Source organism: Panthera leo, chromosome E1, assembly GCF_018350215.1.
Source record: "Panthera leo isolate Ple1 chromosome E1, P.leo_Ple1_pat1.1, whole genome shotgun sequence".
In the NCBI taxonomy this organism is placed as follows: domain Eukaryota; kingdom Metazoa; phylum Chordata; class Mammalia; order Carnivora; family Felidae; genus Panthera; species Panthera leo.
The window spans coordinates 47,793,259-47,808,612 of NC_056692.1; the positions used below are offsets into that span (position 1 = coordinate 47,793,259).

A 15,354-nucleotide genomic window follows, 5' to 3' on the forward strand; every position below is an offset into this window, starting at 1 on the left:
CTACAAAAGTCCTAAACATTCCCCCCACCCCCTTGGAGGGGGGTGATGGGAAGGACATTCTTTCCTTTCTTCTTCAGGGTCATGGGGCCCCTGGGGCGTGGCCAGGAATCCAAGCAATTTCTGTGCAAGGTGCAAGGAAAAAAGAAGTTTTCAAAGAGCTTTTATTTCAAACCACAGTCAGGTTCTACCCAGTTAAAAAAAAATGCTCCTCGGGCATCTTGGAAACCAAGGAGGGAACGTTCAGTTCACTGGAAAGGGTGTATCTTGTCCAGGAGAAGGTGGGAGTGGTTGGCTACTGGCTCTGGCAGACGCCCAGAATTGGTATATGAGCACAGGGCGTCCCTGCAGGGCTAACAGAGGACAACTGGACCCAGTTTATCAAAGACAACTGGCTCAGCGGGGACAACTCTGACCTCCAGGGGAAGGTCTCCCTCACCAAACACCTGTGCACCTGCTCGCCTTGCCTGCCCCCCTCCCACCTGGGCAAGTCTGGATCAGGTCCACTTGCTGGATTCCCAGGGGGAGCCTGTCACAGCCCAAAGAAGGGCTCAGAGAGGGAAGCAGCAGCGGCTGTCGTGGGGTAGGTGGCACCGGGGAGAGGTAAAGCTCCCGCCTCCTCTCTAGAACGTTCTGGGCCAGGCTCGGCTTCCTGAGGGTGGCCGGGGGCCCCGGAGGGCTAGTGCTCGGGCTCGGCGTCCATGCAGGACTCCCAGGGGTTCTGGGGCATTCGAGGCAGGGAGAAGAGCAGGAGGGCGAGGCCGCCGAGGAAGAGGAGGACGAAGGCGGCGCAGGCGCAGGCGAAGGACCAGGAGTAGTAGTAGTCGATCCAGACGGTGTGCTCGCTGTCGATCATGCGCTTCACCGACTGCCGCGTGACCTCCACCGACACGAAGAGGCACAGACCTGCGGGCCGAGCGCGGGGCCGTCAGGGCCCTCTGCCCAGACCGCCCCCTTCCCGGGCCCGCCCCCGCCGGCCGCGCCTCTTCCCTCGCTCGCTGTGTTAGTAAAGGGCGTGGTCGCCGGTGCCCCCACCCCTGTGCCAGACACGCGGGCCGGGCCCCCAGCCCCAGCCGCCCCCCGCCTCCCGCTACCTGCGAACGCATAGAACATGGACGCCGGCCTCAGCAGGTAATCCCGCTTCTTCCTGAAGGACAGAAGCGCGCAGATGGTCCCCATGATGATGAAGCCGAGGCTGAAGATGGCGATGGCCGCGGCCGAGATGCTGTACTCTGCGGGACAGGAGGGCAGGTGCGGCTCAGCGGTGGCCGGGGCGAGGGGGAGCGGGGGGCGCGTGTCCTTGCGCCCATTTCACTGCGGAGCACACTGAGGGTCCGAGCTGAAGCCCCTCTCCCGGAGTCAGGGGTGGGGCCGGGATGGCAACAGACCTGCCCTTCCCACGCCCCGCGTGGGGCCCTAACCCCGGGGTGGGGGGGGGGGGGGCAGAGGCCTGCGAAGCCCGCCAGAGCCGTGTGGCCGGAGAACTTTCTGGAACGGAAAGCTTCCTGCGAGCCACGAGCCAGAGGGCGGAGGGCGGTCTGTCCGGGGACGCCAAGCGGCACTGGGAGTGTGGCTTGTTGCAGGGCCGCGCGCGTGATCGTGTGCGTGTGGGTGCGTGTGTGGCACGTGAGGATCTCTCAGAGCGAGTGTGCGAGCTCACACCCCGTACTGGGGTCCTTCGCACACGTGCCTATGTGCTTCCGGGAAGGCCCCACGCGGCGCACGTGCTCCTGCGCCCCCTTCCCCCCCCCCCCCCCCCCCCCCCCCCCCCCCCCCCCCCCCCCGCGTCCCTGCTCTCCTGATTCCCTGGGGGTGACAGCGGGGCCACGGAGGGAATCGGCTGACCCACCAGCCCTGAAAACCAGCGCAGGGGTTCTGAGGACTTGTTCTGTTTCCCGTCGCTGCGGCCGCCCTCGGTCACCCTCGGCCTCGTGGGAAGACGCATTCCTTCCGCAGGTGTGGCGCCTACTGGGGACCGCTTCTTTGCAAGCGCTCCCCAGCCCTGATGATGGAAGCTCACGGTGGCCGCCCGGGTGCTGCGCTCTCGGAGGGTGAGGGGGCCGCGGCTCGGACGCATCAGGACCAGGACGAGCTCCCTTCCAGCACAAGCAGGGGCGTCGTTCGTGCCAGATGGTTTTCTGGCTCAGCAGCCTGTGACAGAGGCCGCTCTCCCCAACCCTCCCTGCTTTCCACCAGGGGCTCACCTTTCTGAGTAGTGACTTCGAAGATCTCGGAGGTCTCGCCTGGGTTAAAATGCCTGAAGTAGGAACAGTTTTTCTCTGCAAAGGAGGGAGGCGGCCTGTGAGTTGAGAGATGGGGCCTGCAGCGGGGCCAGAGGCTCCAGGAAAAGAGGGTGGGTGTGACCCCGCTGGTCTGGCCGGCCCTCATCTCCCTAAACCCTGAATCGGGGCTGAAACAAACGTCTTTCTCGGACCCTTAGACCAAAATGTAGGGATAAGGGGGTTAAGAAGCCATCTTGGGGCCCCTGGGTGGCACAGTTGGTTAAGCGTCCAACTCTGGGTTTCTGCTCAGGTCATGATGTCACGGTTGGTGAATTCAAGCCCCGCAGACAGCACAGAGCCTGCTTGGGATTCTCTCTCTCCCTTTCTCTCTGCTCCTTCCCTGCTCGTGTGGTCTCTCTCTCTCTCTCTCTCTCTCTTAAAATAAATAAATAAACTTACATTTTTTTTTTTTAAAGAAGCCAAGAGTTCTTCAGGAAGCAAAGGCTGATCTTGTCAAGCGGGCACCATAGTACCGTGGGTACTGAGCCCATTAGGCAGATGGGATAACTGAGGCTGAGCACCCGGTTTGTCCGGGGGTGCAGGGAACACCATCAACAAAGGGCCAAATGGTCGTTCTCACCTGGGGCTCATTCTGCCCCCCCCCCCCCCCCCAGGAGACGTTGGGCAGAATCTGGAGACGTTTTTGGTGTTACAACTGGCAGGCGTGTTATTGGCATTTAGTGGGTAGAGAGAGGCCGGGAATACCGCTAAACATCCTACAGCTATGGACAGCCTTGCACAACACAGAATTGACCCGCCCCAATGTATCAGTAGGGCTGAGGTAGAGAAAGCCTGGTCACACCAAAATCTAGGGCTGTGTTTTCTATCAATATCTAGGTCCATCCTGATGCACTGGGACTGATGGAGAAGGATGTTTTTCAAAAGCTTTCCAGAACACTCTGATGCTCAGCCATTTTGGGAAGCCCTGCTCCCTTAAAATGCCCCACAAAGAGCTCTTCTGAGAAGGTCATCTGGAAGGACTTGGGTGCAGGGTAGAGCACCTCCATTCAAGGGCCAAATGTGACTATCATGTCATTTCATCGGACCCTTGGCACCTGTGACCAAAGAGGCAGCCCAGAAAAACCTCCGTGGTGAGCTGTGTGTTCTACATCATAAGCATTAGAAAAGCCACGGAAGATTTGTGGACAGCGGGACCAAAAATCTGGATTTGATGGCGGGGCAGTGGAAGGATTCAGAACAAAGAAATTCGTGCTGGTTTTAAATATAATTTCAGGCATAATTCCTCTTCCGTTGTTCTCCTTCAGTTTCTCTTGTAACTTGACATTCTTTAAAACCAAACGAGTTCTTATTGCTTATTGAATACAGTTTAATATTCTTTACTCCTTCTTTAGGAAGTAGGTGAATGGTTTTTTTTTAAAAAATCGTTTGTTTCTTAAAAAAAAGTCAAATTAGGTTGCTTTTTATTTGTGGGGTGCCCTTCAATGATTTCTTTTTCCTGTGGGTCCATGACCCCTCCACTCCTAGCTTAGATGGCGTCTACTGGTGTGCATTCAATTTTTCACTTTGGGGCTACCTGTAAATTATGAGAAGATGATTATTGGCGTCTGGTTTCTTGTGGAAGTGGACCTGAGGTGTTTCCAAAGTCATAGCTTTCATTGGGATTCAGGCTTTCTTCTATCTGACCTAAATCATCTTATTGCCACTTAAGCCCATGGCCTCGCACTCTTTTCCCCTCCCCCATTGTCAGTGTTACTGCTGCTCCCTGGCAGAGAAAGGAAATGACCCCTGGAGATGCGCCTGGTTTAGCAGCAGTAAATGTTCTGAGAGGTAAACAGCCTCCTCTTTGAGCTTCTATATTTAAATCACTTTCCTTTCGAGCGGAGTTACCTGGGGTGTCTGACTGCTGGAGGTGATGTCAGAAGTAATGCCGCTCTCTTCTCTCTCACGGCTTCCGGTGCTATTTTAAAGCACAATGCAACCCTCTTCGATTTCTTAGATTATTAGCTATAGATTCTCTTGAATCACCGCTTCAGAATGGCTCGGGCTGTGTCGTAAGGCTCCGTGTGTCTCCCTCTGGACAAAGGAACATTTCTGTTTCATTCCTTAAGGGCCAATTTCGGTTGTCATTGAAAACCCCCTGAAAAGAATCGACTGAATTCAAGTGTATTTCAGCTGCTTCCCTGACTGCTCGCAATCTGTGAGTTAAAAGCCTTCGGAGTAGAGGGCCGTGAGATGAACAGAGCCCGGCCAAAGCGTAGCTCTTTGGCCGTTTTGGGCTGCTGAGGCCGCTCTTACACGCAGGTAGTGTTTGTGTGTCAGCCTCCGCCAGGTCAACAACGGGCTCCGTTCCGGACAGACCGCTGCCTGCGTAAAACCCGTCTTAGCTCAGCCCCATAGTGGGATGCTGTCTGTCTGGGGAAGCCAGCCTGTGGATTTTCTGGGGGAGATTTTCCCGTTTAGTGGCCCAGGTACCCTGCCCTCTTCCCTCTCCTTCTCCATTAAATGATGTCACGTGTGGGGGATGGAGGTTCCCCAGGGAGTGGGGTTCCCACTCAGGGCCTCTGGAAGTCTCAACTTCTCTCTCATATCGTGGAGCCGAGGGCTTGAGAACGGATGGGCCGGCCTCGTCCCCTCTCTTGAGCGTAGCACACGAGGAAGGCCAACGTCTTCTGCCCTGAACCCGGGAGTAACGTCCGCTCCGGGACCCCATGGCTGTCTATGGAGGACAACGAGCCCCCTTGTGGTCCCTGATGACTCCGGCAGGGGTGGGGGCGCCATGAGACCCAAGCGTCACTCTGGACACGTCCAGCACCAACAAGACGCTTGTTCAGGAAAAACCAAGCCGGGCATCTGCCTGCCTTTTCCCCGGCTCCCATCCCAACGACACAAAGCTCAGGGCTTATAGCTTCGTCTTGATGGACTACGGCCCTTCACGGGGCAGAAGAAGCAAGTGCTTTGGATCCAGCGTCAGGGTGATGAGCCGGGACCGATAATTAAGAACTCCGAGGTCCTCCAGCCTCCTTTGTCTCTGCAAATAGCTCGTGGTGATGTTAGTATTTGTATTTCTGGGGGTGCCTGGGTGGCTCAGTTAAGAGAGTGACTCTTGATTTCGGCCAGGTCATGATCTCTCGGTTCGTGGGTTCGAGCCCCACACCGGGCTCTGCGCTGACAGCACGGAACCTGCTTGGGATTCTCTCTCTCCCTGTCTCTCTGCCCCTCTCCCACGCATGGTCTCTCTTACTCTGTCTCTCTCTCTCTCAAAAATAAACTGAAAAATATTGTATTTCTGTTTTTCTGTACTTCAGAAATGTCTGTCATGAACAGTCATAAGACTCAGTGGGCCTAAAAAGTTGAGTGGGCTGTTCCTTAAAAAATATGGTGAACTCAGCTATTGAACTTGACCGGGGTTGGAATATTCTGGCTCACCAAACGCTCTGGTTAAACGAGTGACTACACAGAACCATATCTAATTGTGCCGATTTCAAAGAACTAGAACAGAAGGCACATTTAACTCCAACCTGAACTTGAGTTAATGCAGATATTTAGCTCTCTGATTCTCTAACTTACACGATTAGGGGATGCTTCTGGGTTGTCACCCAGAATGTCTCAGTGTACCCATTACTGGTTGATGTAGACTTTAATATATTTTAAAAAATACCTTGTTAATTGATACAATACCAAGGGAACTAGCGATTTAGGGGTCGGAAAAAACATTTCACTCACTTGTTACTTGCATCAATGCCAGGGTTGTCTTGACCCTTTTTGTAAAAGAAGTTCTTGATGCTCCTGGCAGTGGTTTCTCTGTGCTCTGATGGAGTACCCGCCCCTCTGATGGAAGACTTTTGACAGTTGGGTTGGAGAAATCCTCAAGACCCAACCCCAGAGTGTCAGAGCATTGCTGTTCTATGGTGGGGAGTGGGGGGAAGGCTAGTTGTAGCCTGGGTCTCCAGCATGGGCTCATGTGGAGGAGAAAGAAAGCCCCTGAAATTCCTGGGGTCTGTACCGTCATATTCTTTCATGTGGTTCCAGTCCCTGCACCGAGCACTGGAAGAGAAGATGGGCCATAAGGGCAGTGGGGTCCTGGGGCAGTCTGTTACTTTAGCCTAAAGAGACAGAGCCCGAGAGAAATTACATTCTCCCTAGCCCAGGGGCAGGGGATGACCCCTCCGGGATGACTCACTTAGGATTTCAGGCAGTCGGCCTCTCCTCACAAAGGAGGAAGACCTTACTCTCATTCTAAAGGCATTGGAATTGACCTCAGATGTCAATCTTGTGCATGACAGTCCTTCTAGAACTCTTTGGGTCAGTAGAAAAACCAAGTTAGACAATTTACGATCTTTAGAGCCATCAGCAATCTATATGGCTGCGTGGGACCTTGAAAAGTCTCTCTTGAACCAGCTCCTGGTCCAGCTTCTACTAAGCCATGCCATGTCAAAAGTTGGCCTCTTCTGTGTTTGCCTGAATCAGCAGCTTTTAGGGGCTGTGTTTGTACGCACGGTGGGGGCATCCTATGGGAGTGGACTGGAGAGGAAGGGGGGTCTGGATTTGAGGCTTGGGTGTTGAAGCTCTCCTTGTGAGATGGTTAGCGTCGGGAAGGCCACTCTGAGCCTCAGTTTTCCCACGTGTAGGATGCGATTCACCTGAAGAATGACAGGTATAAAGTAGTATAATGTAGTGACCAAGAAGGTGACTTTTAGGGGTATGACCTCTGACTGCTCTCCCATGGTAATTGTGTGACCTTGGTCAAGTTACTTAACCTCTCTGTGCCTCATTTTCTTTATCTGCAAGCCAAGATGACAATGGTATGGACCTTATAGAGGATTTTGTGAGAATTAGATGACTGTATATATATTTGTATTTGTTGTCCCACTGCCTTCTGGCCTCCATGGTTTCTGGAGAAATATCGGCTGTCAATCTTATTAAGGCTCTCTTGTATGTGATGAGTCATTTCTTGCTGCTTCCAAGGTTCTGTGTCTTTATCTTTCAGCAGTTCTGATTATGATGTGTCTCGGGGTGGATTTATCCTACTGGAATTCCTGAAGCTTCATGGATTTGTAGATTGATGTTTTTCATCAAATTTGGAAACTTTTCAGCCATTATTTTTCACCCATCCTTTCTGCTCCTTTCTCTCTCTTTCTGTCTCCTCTCCTTCTTAATATACACCAGCATTATGTGTATATTGCTTCATTTGCTACTATCCCACATGTCTCTGAGGCTCTGTTCATTTTTTGTCATTCTTTTTTTCCCCCTGTCTATTCCTCACATTAGCTAATCTCAATTCATCTATCTTCAAGTTCACTTATTCCTTTTTGTCCCTTCTCAGATCTGCTATTGAGTTTTCCATTTCAATTATTGTAGTTCTCAACTCCAGAATTTCTACTGGGTCCTTTTAAAATAATTTCTATCTCATTATCGATATTCTCTATTTCATGAGACATCGTTTTCACCTTTAGTCCTTTAGGCTTTGTTGTTTGTTGTTCTTTGTATCTAAAATAGCTGATTTAAAGTCTTTAAGTCCAATATCTGGCTTTCTTAAGGATCTCTTGACTGGTTTTATCTCCCTTATGTATGGACCATACTTTTTTATTTCTTTGCATGTCTTGTGATTTTTTTTTTTTTAATTTAGAATTTAAATTTAGGGGCACCGGGGTGGTTCAGTCAGTTAAGCGACCAACTCTTGATCCCAGCTCAACAACTCTTTGATTTGTGAGTGCCAGCCCCACGTTGGGCTCTGCGCTGACAGTGCAGGAGTCTGCTTGGGATGCTGTCTCTCTCTCTCTCTCTCTCCCCCTCTCCCTCTGTCTGTCCCCTGTTCCTGCTTGTGCTCTCCCTCTCCCTCTCTCTCTCTCTCTTTCCCAAAATAAATAAATAAATAAGCATCAAAAAAATAAAATAAGGGGCGCCTGGATGGCTCAGTCGGTTGAGCGTCCGACTTCGGCTCGGGTCATGATCTCGCGGTCTGTGAGTTCGAGCCCCGCGTCAGGGTCTGTGAGTTCGAGCCCCGCGTCAGGCTCTGTGCCGACAGCTCGGAGCCTGGAGCCTGCTTCGGATTCTGTGTCTCCCTCTCTCTCTGCCCCTCCCCCACTCGTGCTCTGTTCCTCTCTGTCTCAGAAATAAACATTAAATTTTTTTTTTAAATTTAAATTTAAAGCTGGAAAATGTGCATCATACAATGAACGCCTCTGGAAATCAGAGTCCTCCCGTTTCCCCAGGGTTTGCTCCTGTCGCTGCTTGTTGTTGTTGGTTTAGTGACTTCTCTTAATTAACTGTGGAAAGGCTGCACTCTTTGTCACGTGTGGACACTGAAATCTCCGCTCAGGCAGCTCGGCCGTCCGCTCACATTTGGCAAAATGCTGGGAACTCCTACACCTCCCAGCCTTTACTGAGGGGCTGAGCAGAGAGCTAAGTGCTCCACGAAGCAGCCTACATTTCTGCCTCAGCCTTCACTTTCTGCTTGCCCACAGCCTCAAGAGCAGCCCGAGGTGAGAGCTTAGGACCTCTTCAGGGATTTCCTCTGTACTCTACGGCGCTACGCATGCACGTGGCCTTCTAAATTCTCAGGATTATGATGGAGCTTTTCCAAGCCCCCTATGGATATCTCATTCTCCAGCTCTTTGGTTTGCCTATTGTCTGCCTCGCCGTGGTCTACCGCCTCGGGAAGTTGCGCTATTAAACAATTGTTTCTAATTGTTTTTGGCACATGTCCCCTTGGAAAAAGACCGTTTCCGCCGGATGAGCTCAGCGTCGGGTCGCGTAAAGACAGCCTTGCAAGTGGGGACTTCCAGGGAACCACCAGACGGATCAAATAATGACAGTTCTCTGGGAATGAGGCTGTGAAAGAGACCCAGCCCAGCCTGTCCAGGCTGCTAAATTTTTCACTATTTGCAGGCTGTTGGTTTTCAAGGCTATGACAGGGTTGGGGAGTGGGGAAGAGGAGTAGAGCAAGTTTAAGTACCACAAAGCTCACCGTCCTCGAGTTCTCATTGTATTTAAGGAGAAGAGGATTTTTGGAGATTCTTGGTCTGTAATTTCTTCTGATGTCATTCAAAATTAAACTATGGGCGGGGGGGTGGGGGGCGGTGCGGCGCCTGGGTGGCTCAGTCGGTTAAGCGTCCGACTTCAGCTCAGGTCATGGTCTCACATCTTGTGGGTTCGAGCCCCACGTCAGGCTCTGTGCTGACAGCTCAGAGCCTGGAGCCTGTTTTCAGGTTCGGTGTCTCCCTCTCGCTCTCTGCCCCTCCCCCGCTCGCATTTGCCTCTCTCTCTCTCTCAAAAATAAACATAACATTTTTTTTTTTTTTTTACAAAGTTAAAATAGGGAAGGGACTTGAAACAATACTTGGCAGATGGTACTATGTTTGTGTTTGTGGTGGTTATTATTGCCATTCATAATAAATGAGAGAACATAGATGAGCTCTGTTCCTCCCTCTAGAAAAGAGTAATCCCACAGAGCACAGGAAAGGTGGGTGGGAAAGGCAAAAGGTGCATGCATCTGCAGAGAAAGGAGAGGGGAGGAGGCGGGAACATACTTTAGAAGCTTGTTGGGGTAGGGCCCGGCTCGCAAGGGTGGGAGGCAGGATTCCCTCTGGGCCAGAGCAAGGAGGCCTACAGATGGACTGTCTTGTCGGGCTCAAGGCCAATCCATGCCTGCTGGTCCTCTGCTAGTTTGTCTCTTCCTTGTATGGACTTGCCTCGCCTCCCCGCTCATCTGCTCTGTAAACTCCCCAGACTTTAAAAGGTAGGGCCTCTGAGGACAGATGGACGGGACCGTAACGTGCATTCCCATGCATGGTCCGTAGAGAATCGGCCTCGCCCTGCCCTGCCCTGCCCTGCCCTGCCGGGGGGAACTGGCTGCATGAAGCGTCTGTTTACGGGTGTGCTCGGCCGTGGCTGAGGAACGTGGGCATGTGATACCCTTCAAGCACATGTCCACGTCTGTTAAAGCCCCAGGACTCGGCGTTTCCAGGACAGCTGGGTATCGACAAGTCTTCCGCATTTCAAGGGGGGTGTGAGCAAGGCAGGGGCTTCCTAGCGCCAGCGGGAGGGGAAGGAGGAGGAAAAAGAGAAGTGGGGGCAATGGGCTTTGGGCTCCTCTGTCCCACACACAGACTGCAAGGTCTCCAGGGACTTGGCACTGACTTCTCTGAAGGGCAGGGTGCAGGGAACCCCCAGTCTGATAGCAGAGGGAAGGCCTCCGAAAACCAGTTGGGAGACCGCCCTCGGCCCCGTCCACTGCCACCTCAGAGTGCTGTTCGTGAGCCCCGGGAGGGACTCACGTTGCTGAGCCCGAGCGCCAAGCAGAGGTCACAATATCCTTTGTCGCCCCCAAAGTCACTGGGGCGTCGTGGGCAACGCGTGACTGCAGCCCAGACCTTCGATTCTGCACACAGGGCTCTTTCCTCGGCGTGTGCTGTTTGCCACGGGCGTGGAAGGCTCCACGTTTGCAGAATAGACCGGTCACCCTGCTACCAGGTATCCTCACAAGGAGCTCGCCTTTGATGTGCGGCTCAGTCACATGGTGGGAGATTGAGGAGTGGGCTTAAGTCGCAGCAGGAGGTGCCGCTTCCCGGCTCTGAAGGGGTCTGAGCTCAGAGGGGATGTACAAAGTGGGTGGTTCACCTACACCCAGGTCCCGCTTTACGGACGTGTGGCCGACGCAGTCGGCCAAGGCCCCTGCACACAGAAGGGACCCCCGCTTGGCTCCACGCCTCGCTGTCCCCGTCTTGAAATTCTTAAAGACAATGACGAGGAGCCCCGCGTTCTCCTTCTGCGCTACGCCCCATACGTGTCGCGGCCGATCCCGTCGCACACCCAACCTGGAGGCTGGGGAGCGACCGTGCCGGCCGCACGTGTCCCTTCGGCCCGAGGACGTAGGGCCGCTTAGCCTGTCTGTGCGGGGGAGAGAGTGGGGCCGGGCACACCCAGAAGAGTGGCCGCTGCTGGGCTGGGAGCCTCTAGTCTGGTGGGTCCACGGATTTCTTCGTGAGCCTCTGGTCCCACCTGCGCAGCCCTCTGCTCTGGGCGCACGGCCCTGAGGCCCCAGCAAGACAGAAATAGCTAGAGACAGACGCCCTCATTTTACAAGCCGGCAGCTCTGGCCTCCGGGATGACACATGCAATCCAGATCCTCCTCCCTGGGCACAGGGGGCTGGGCGCTATTCCTGGTCTTTCCCACAGGCACCTTTTCCAGGGGGATGAGGGAGGGCAGGAGGCGGGCCCGGGATCAGAGAGTGGGTACGTTACCCCCAGGCAGGGAGATGGGTCCGCAGGTCTTGTCCTTGCCGTCACTCGTGACAATGCGCTTGATGCAAATCCGCCAGAGGCCGAAGTGGGCCGCCTCGCAGGTGGCATTGTGGTGCTCCACCTCGGGGCTCAGCACCGCCCAGTGGTCGGTCACCACGGCCACCATGGCCAGCACGACGCCCACCAGGATGCAGAAGAGGGTCGCGCGGACCTTGGGCGCTTTGGTCTGGGACATGGTGGTGGCGGAGGAGTGGGCGCCTTCGGCGCGGTCTGGTGGCGGTGGCTCCCGGGCAGGTGGCAGCCAGGCTGGGAGGCGGCAGCGGTTATGAGCTGGGGGTGGAAGCTAAGTTTAGTGTGTCCGGCTGAGCCAGAGGGGGCTGGCCTTGGGGCTGAGGGACACCAGACGGGACTGAGCAGCTGCCCAGACGTGTCAGGGGCCTGAGGGAGGCTTCTATTAATGCACTGCTCAGGCGTGTCACTAAGGGTAACTTCTCCTCAGGTTTCAGGGCTTTCTTTCCCTCTCGGGACCAGAAATACCTTTGGGAGAGGCGAGGAAAGAAGGCTCTAGATGGTGACTAGAGATCGCCACGATTGGCAGCTCAGAATACCTGAGTTGGAGGTAGTGAGGGGCAGGCCGCAGGGGGCACCTGCTTGCTCTGGGCTGCAGGATAAGGGGACACTGCTGGGTAAGGGCAGGGGACCCTGGGGACACAGGGGACCCTTGTGCTCTCACACTGTGCAGACCAGTCACCAGTGGAAGGGATGAATGGGTCCTTGTCCTGGGAGTCTGGGCGACCCAGGATCCTGCCCAGGGACATCTTGGGGATCCGCCCTCCCAGGCATTAGCCTCAAGCCCTAGCCCATCCCCAAACTGCAGGAAGATTTCAGGTGTTTCCTGGGCCTGGCATTGCCCAGCACCGTTCCCGGGGTGAAAACACTATTTCCCTTTCGGTTCTCCTCCCATCCCCCCAACTGGGTCCAGAAGAAAAGCTCTGTTTGGGGTTGGTAAGTCTCGAACACCTTTCTGATGCTTACAAACCAAAGAAAAGCCCAGAGAGGGCAAAGAATCCGGCGGGACCTGACTGTAGTAATGCTTTTATCTTACGGTTTTCATTTTACTTCTGTTAAAGATTTGCCACGTACGTTTTCATTGACGAGATAAATGTATTTCAGTAAAAAAGGACAGAAGTAGGTTGTTCCACAGGTGACTACGAAGAGGCTGATGGGTGCGTGGATACAGCAGGGGACAGAGGAAAGCGGGCCGGCCTTCGGAGAGTCCTGCCTGCCCGCGAGCCCCCACACCCCTCCTGCATTCTGCACCTCTCTTCCTTTCCGGGTTTACCAGTTGCCCCTTTTGGGGCCGATCCAAGAGCCTGATGTGTGGCCAGGAATAGACCCCCTGAGCCGAGCGGGCTTTTGAGCTTCAAAATCCCGGCCTCAGGTTGACGTAGCTTAACGGAAATTCTCTGCCTGTGTGCGAGAAACACTCAGGCGTCACAGACCATTAAGGGTAATGAGGATCGTAGGAACGGCTCATCCGGCGAGTGTTTACTATATATCCTGTGCCGTGCTGAGCTTTTCCACATCGCTGTCTTTAAGTTTCACACCACTCCATAAGGTGAGTGCAACTATCACATCCATTTTACAGGTACGGATACAGAAGCAACTTGCCCAAGGTCACACAGCTGGTAAACGGTGAAGCCAGCTCTCAGAACCCAGAGCCCAACCTCTGAAGCCATGGTCAGAGCCAGGAGGAATGGCCAAGATCTGTTGTGACTACTGGTGAGCACAAGTTTCCTTTTCCTCTACCCTTCCAAGTCCTTGGCTCGGGCTCCCGTGACAAGAGAAACACATACAGGGGCGCCTGGGCAGTTAGAGCTCACCTCTGTGTTGCAAACCAGCCTCCCCTTCAGGTTATAACCTCCCGAGAGATCCCCCCTCATCTGTGCTCCCTGTCTCTCCCCGCCCCCTGCTTGTGTTCCTGCAGGGGACTGGCCCCCTGAGAGTGCCTTTCTGTGTCCGGGCAGGCGGGCCCTCTCCAGGGGGAGCTCCCCGGAGCAGAGGCCTGGCCCAGGACCCCAGCCCCTCGCACGGCCCGTGGGCCCAGCTTCAAGTGCCAGGTGCCTGGGGTCCTCGGAGGGACGTGGGGTAGCCCGAGGCAGACCCACCGTGTGCCAGGCACACCCGCAAAGCGGCAGTCAGGGGGCGAGAAGAAGGTTCTGGTGGTTTAGGACAGAATATCTAGAAAGAAGCACTATATTACTACTTAATTTCAGCACTACAGGTAGATAGGAAGTCATTTGAAGAAATAGAGAGGTACTTTGAATCTCCGGGTGCGGTGGGGGTGGGCATCCTGAGCTCTCCGGTGCGGGAGCCGCCGAAGGTCTTGGGAAGGGTGCTGAGTGGGGCCTGGCCCGTGGGGTACGCTCAGCATCACCGGCAACCGCGGACCACACAGCAGACCCATCACGGAGGCCGGGCTGCACCTTCCCTCGGCGGAAGCGGGGGAGACAGGAGGGGGTTGGGCAGCCGGGGGGCGGGGGGCCCTGACTCCTCCACCGGCCTCAGCGCATGAAAGATGGATGGCCTCTTCCTTTTGAAGTCCTCTTTGTGTAAATCTGCCACGATGTGGGCGACTCCAGGGGTTTGCGGGCGAGTCTCCCGGTCCCGTCGCCTTGCCTCCAAGCTCCTTCAGACGTTTTCTGCTCATTGGGGCCACAGTCACGCTGCCTGTGTGGCTCTCGGGAACCCTCACGGTGCCAGGGAAGGGGCTCCGTGGATGCCGGTGTCTGCTGGGGAGCCAGGGCTGGGAGACACCTGCACCCTCTTCGCGGGCCCTCCCCTCCCCAGGGCGTAGGGAAGGAGGGTCTCCTGGGAGCGGGCACCAGCCTGCCAGGGATGGAGCGGCCAGCCCAGGCTCAGAGCCTGCTCTGCTGAGCCCGGCTTCCCGGGAGTCATCAGCCTCTCTAAGCCGCCCCGCTGCATCTATCAATGAGGGCAACGCCGGCTGGCTGGGGAGCTGGCAGGCGTCAGAGATAATGCTCTTTACCAGCTTAGCCCGTGTTAGGTGCTGTGGACAGGATTATGTCCCCCCTAAATTCACATGTCGATGCATCACCCAATGTGATGGTATTTGGAGGTGGGACCTTTGGGCAGTGATTAGGTTAGATGAGGTCATGAGAAGGGGGCCCCCGTGATGGGATTGATGGGATTAGCATCCTCCAAAGAAGGGATACCAGAAGGCTTGTTCTTTTTCTTTGCCACGTGAGGACCCAGTGAGAAGGTAAGACCCGGGAAGAGGGCTGTTACCAGAAGCCAACCGTGCAGTCCCCTGTTCTAAGTCTTTCAGCCTCCAGAACCAGGTGAAAATAAATTTCCTTTTTTGTTTTTGTTTTTTTCATGTTCATTTATTTTTGAGAGAGAAAGAGAGACGGCGCACACAGAAGCAGGGGAGGGGCAGAGAGAGAAGGAGACACAGAATCCAAAGCAGGCTCCAAGCTGTCGGCACAATGCCCGACTCAGGGCTCGAACCCACAAACAGCGAGATCGTGACCTGAGCCGAAGTCAGACGCCCAACAAATTGGCACCCAGGCACCCTGCAAAAATAAATTTCTGTTGTTTAAGTCAGTCTATGGGATTTTGTTATGGTGGCCTGAGCTAACAGTAGGCAATGGATTTGGGCAGCTAGTGCTATCATGATTATTTACAGAGCACAGATGGACCAGCTTTCTCTTATGGGCTATAAACTTCTGGAGGGTGGAGACAGTGAGACTATTATGTACTCGTCCTGGGTGCCCTCAGAGGACACCCCTAGACCTGAGCCCAGAGTGGGATCTTCATAGATGTTTGTTGAATGACTGATGGCTGGCTG

The 15,354-nt window shown here is 54.5% G+C and overlaps 1 protein-coding gene and 1 long non-coding RNA gene across 2 annotated transcripts; one reads left to right on the forward strand and one right to left on the reverse strand.

Moving 5' to 3' along the window:
- Window positions 1-277: 277 nt before the first annotated feature.
- On the reverse strand, window positions 278-11,718 carry CACNG1 (calcium voltage-gated channel auxiliary subunit gamma 1). Its single transcript, XM_042916192.1, has 4 exons — window positions 11,484-11,718; window positions 2,202-2,276; window positions 1,092-1,229; window positions 278-903 (listed from the first exon to the last, which is right to left on the reverse strand). Exons 1-4 carry the CDS (start codon window positions 11,716-11,718, stop codon window positions 677-679), a joined length of 675 nt encoding a protein of 224 aa, XP_042772126.1. The 3' UTR covers window positions 278-676.
- On the forward strand, window positions 1,122-14,937 carry LOC122206740. Its single transcript, XR_006196567.1, has 3 exons — window positions 1,122-1,248; window positions 13,132-13,265; window positions 14,902-14,937. It is a non-coding gene; the product is annotated as an uncharacterized LOC122206740 (long non-coding RNA).
- The last annotated feature ends 417 nt before the right edge of the window (window positions 14,938-15,354 follow it).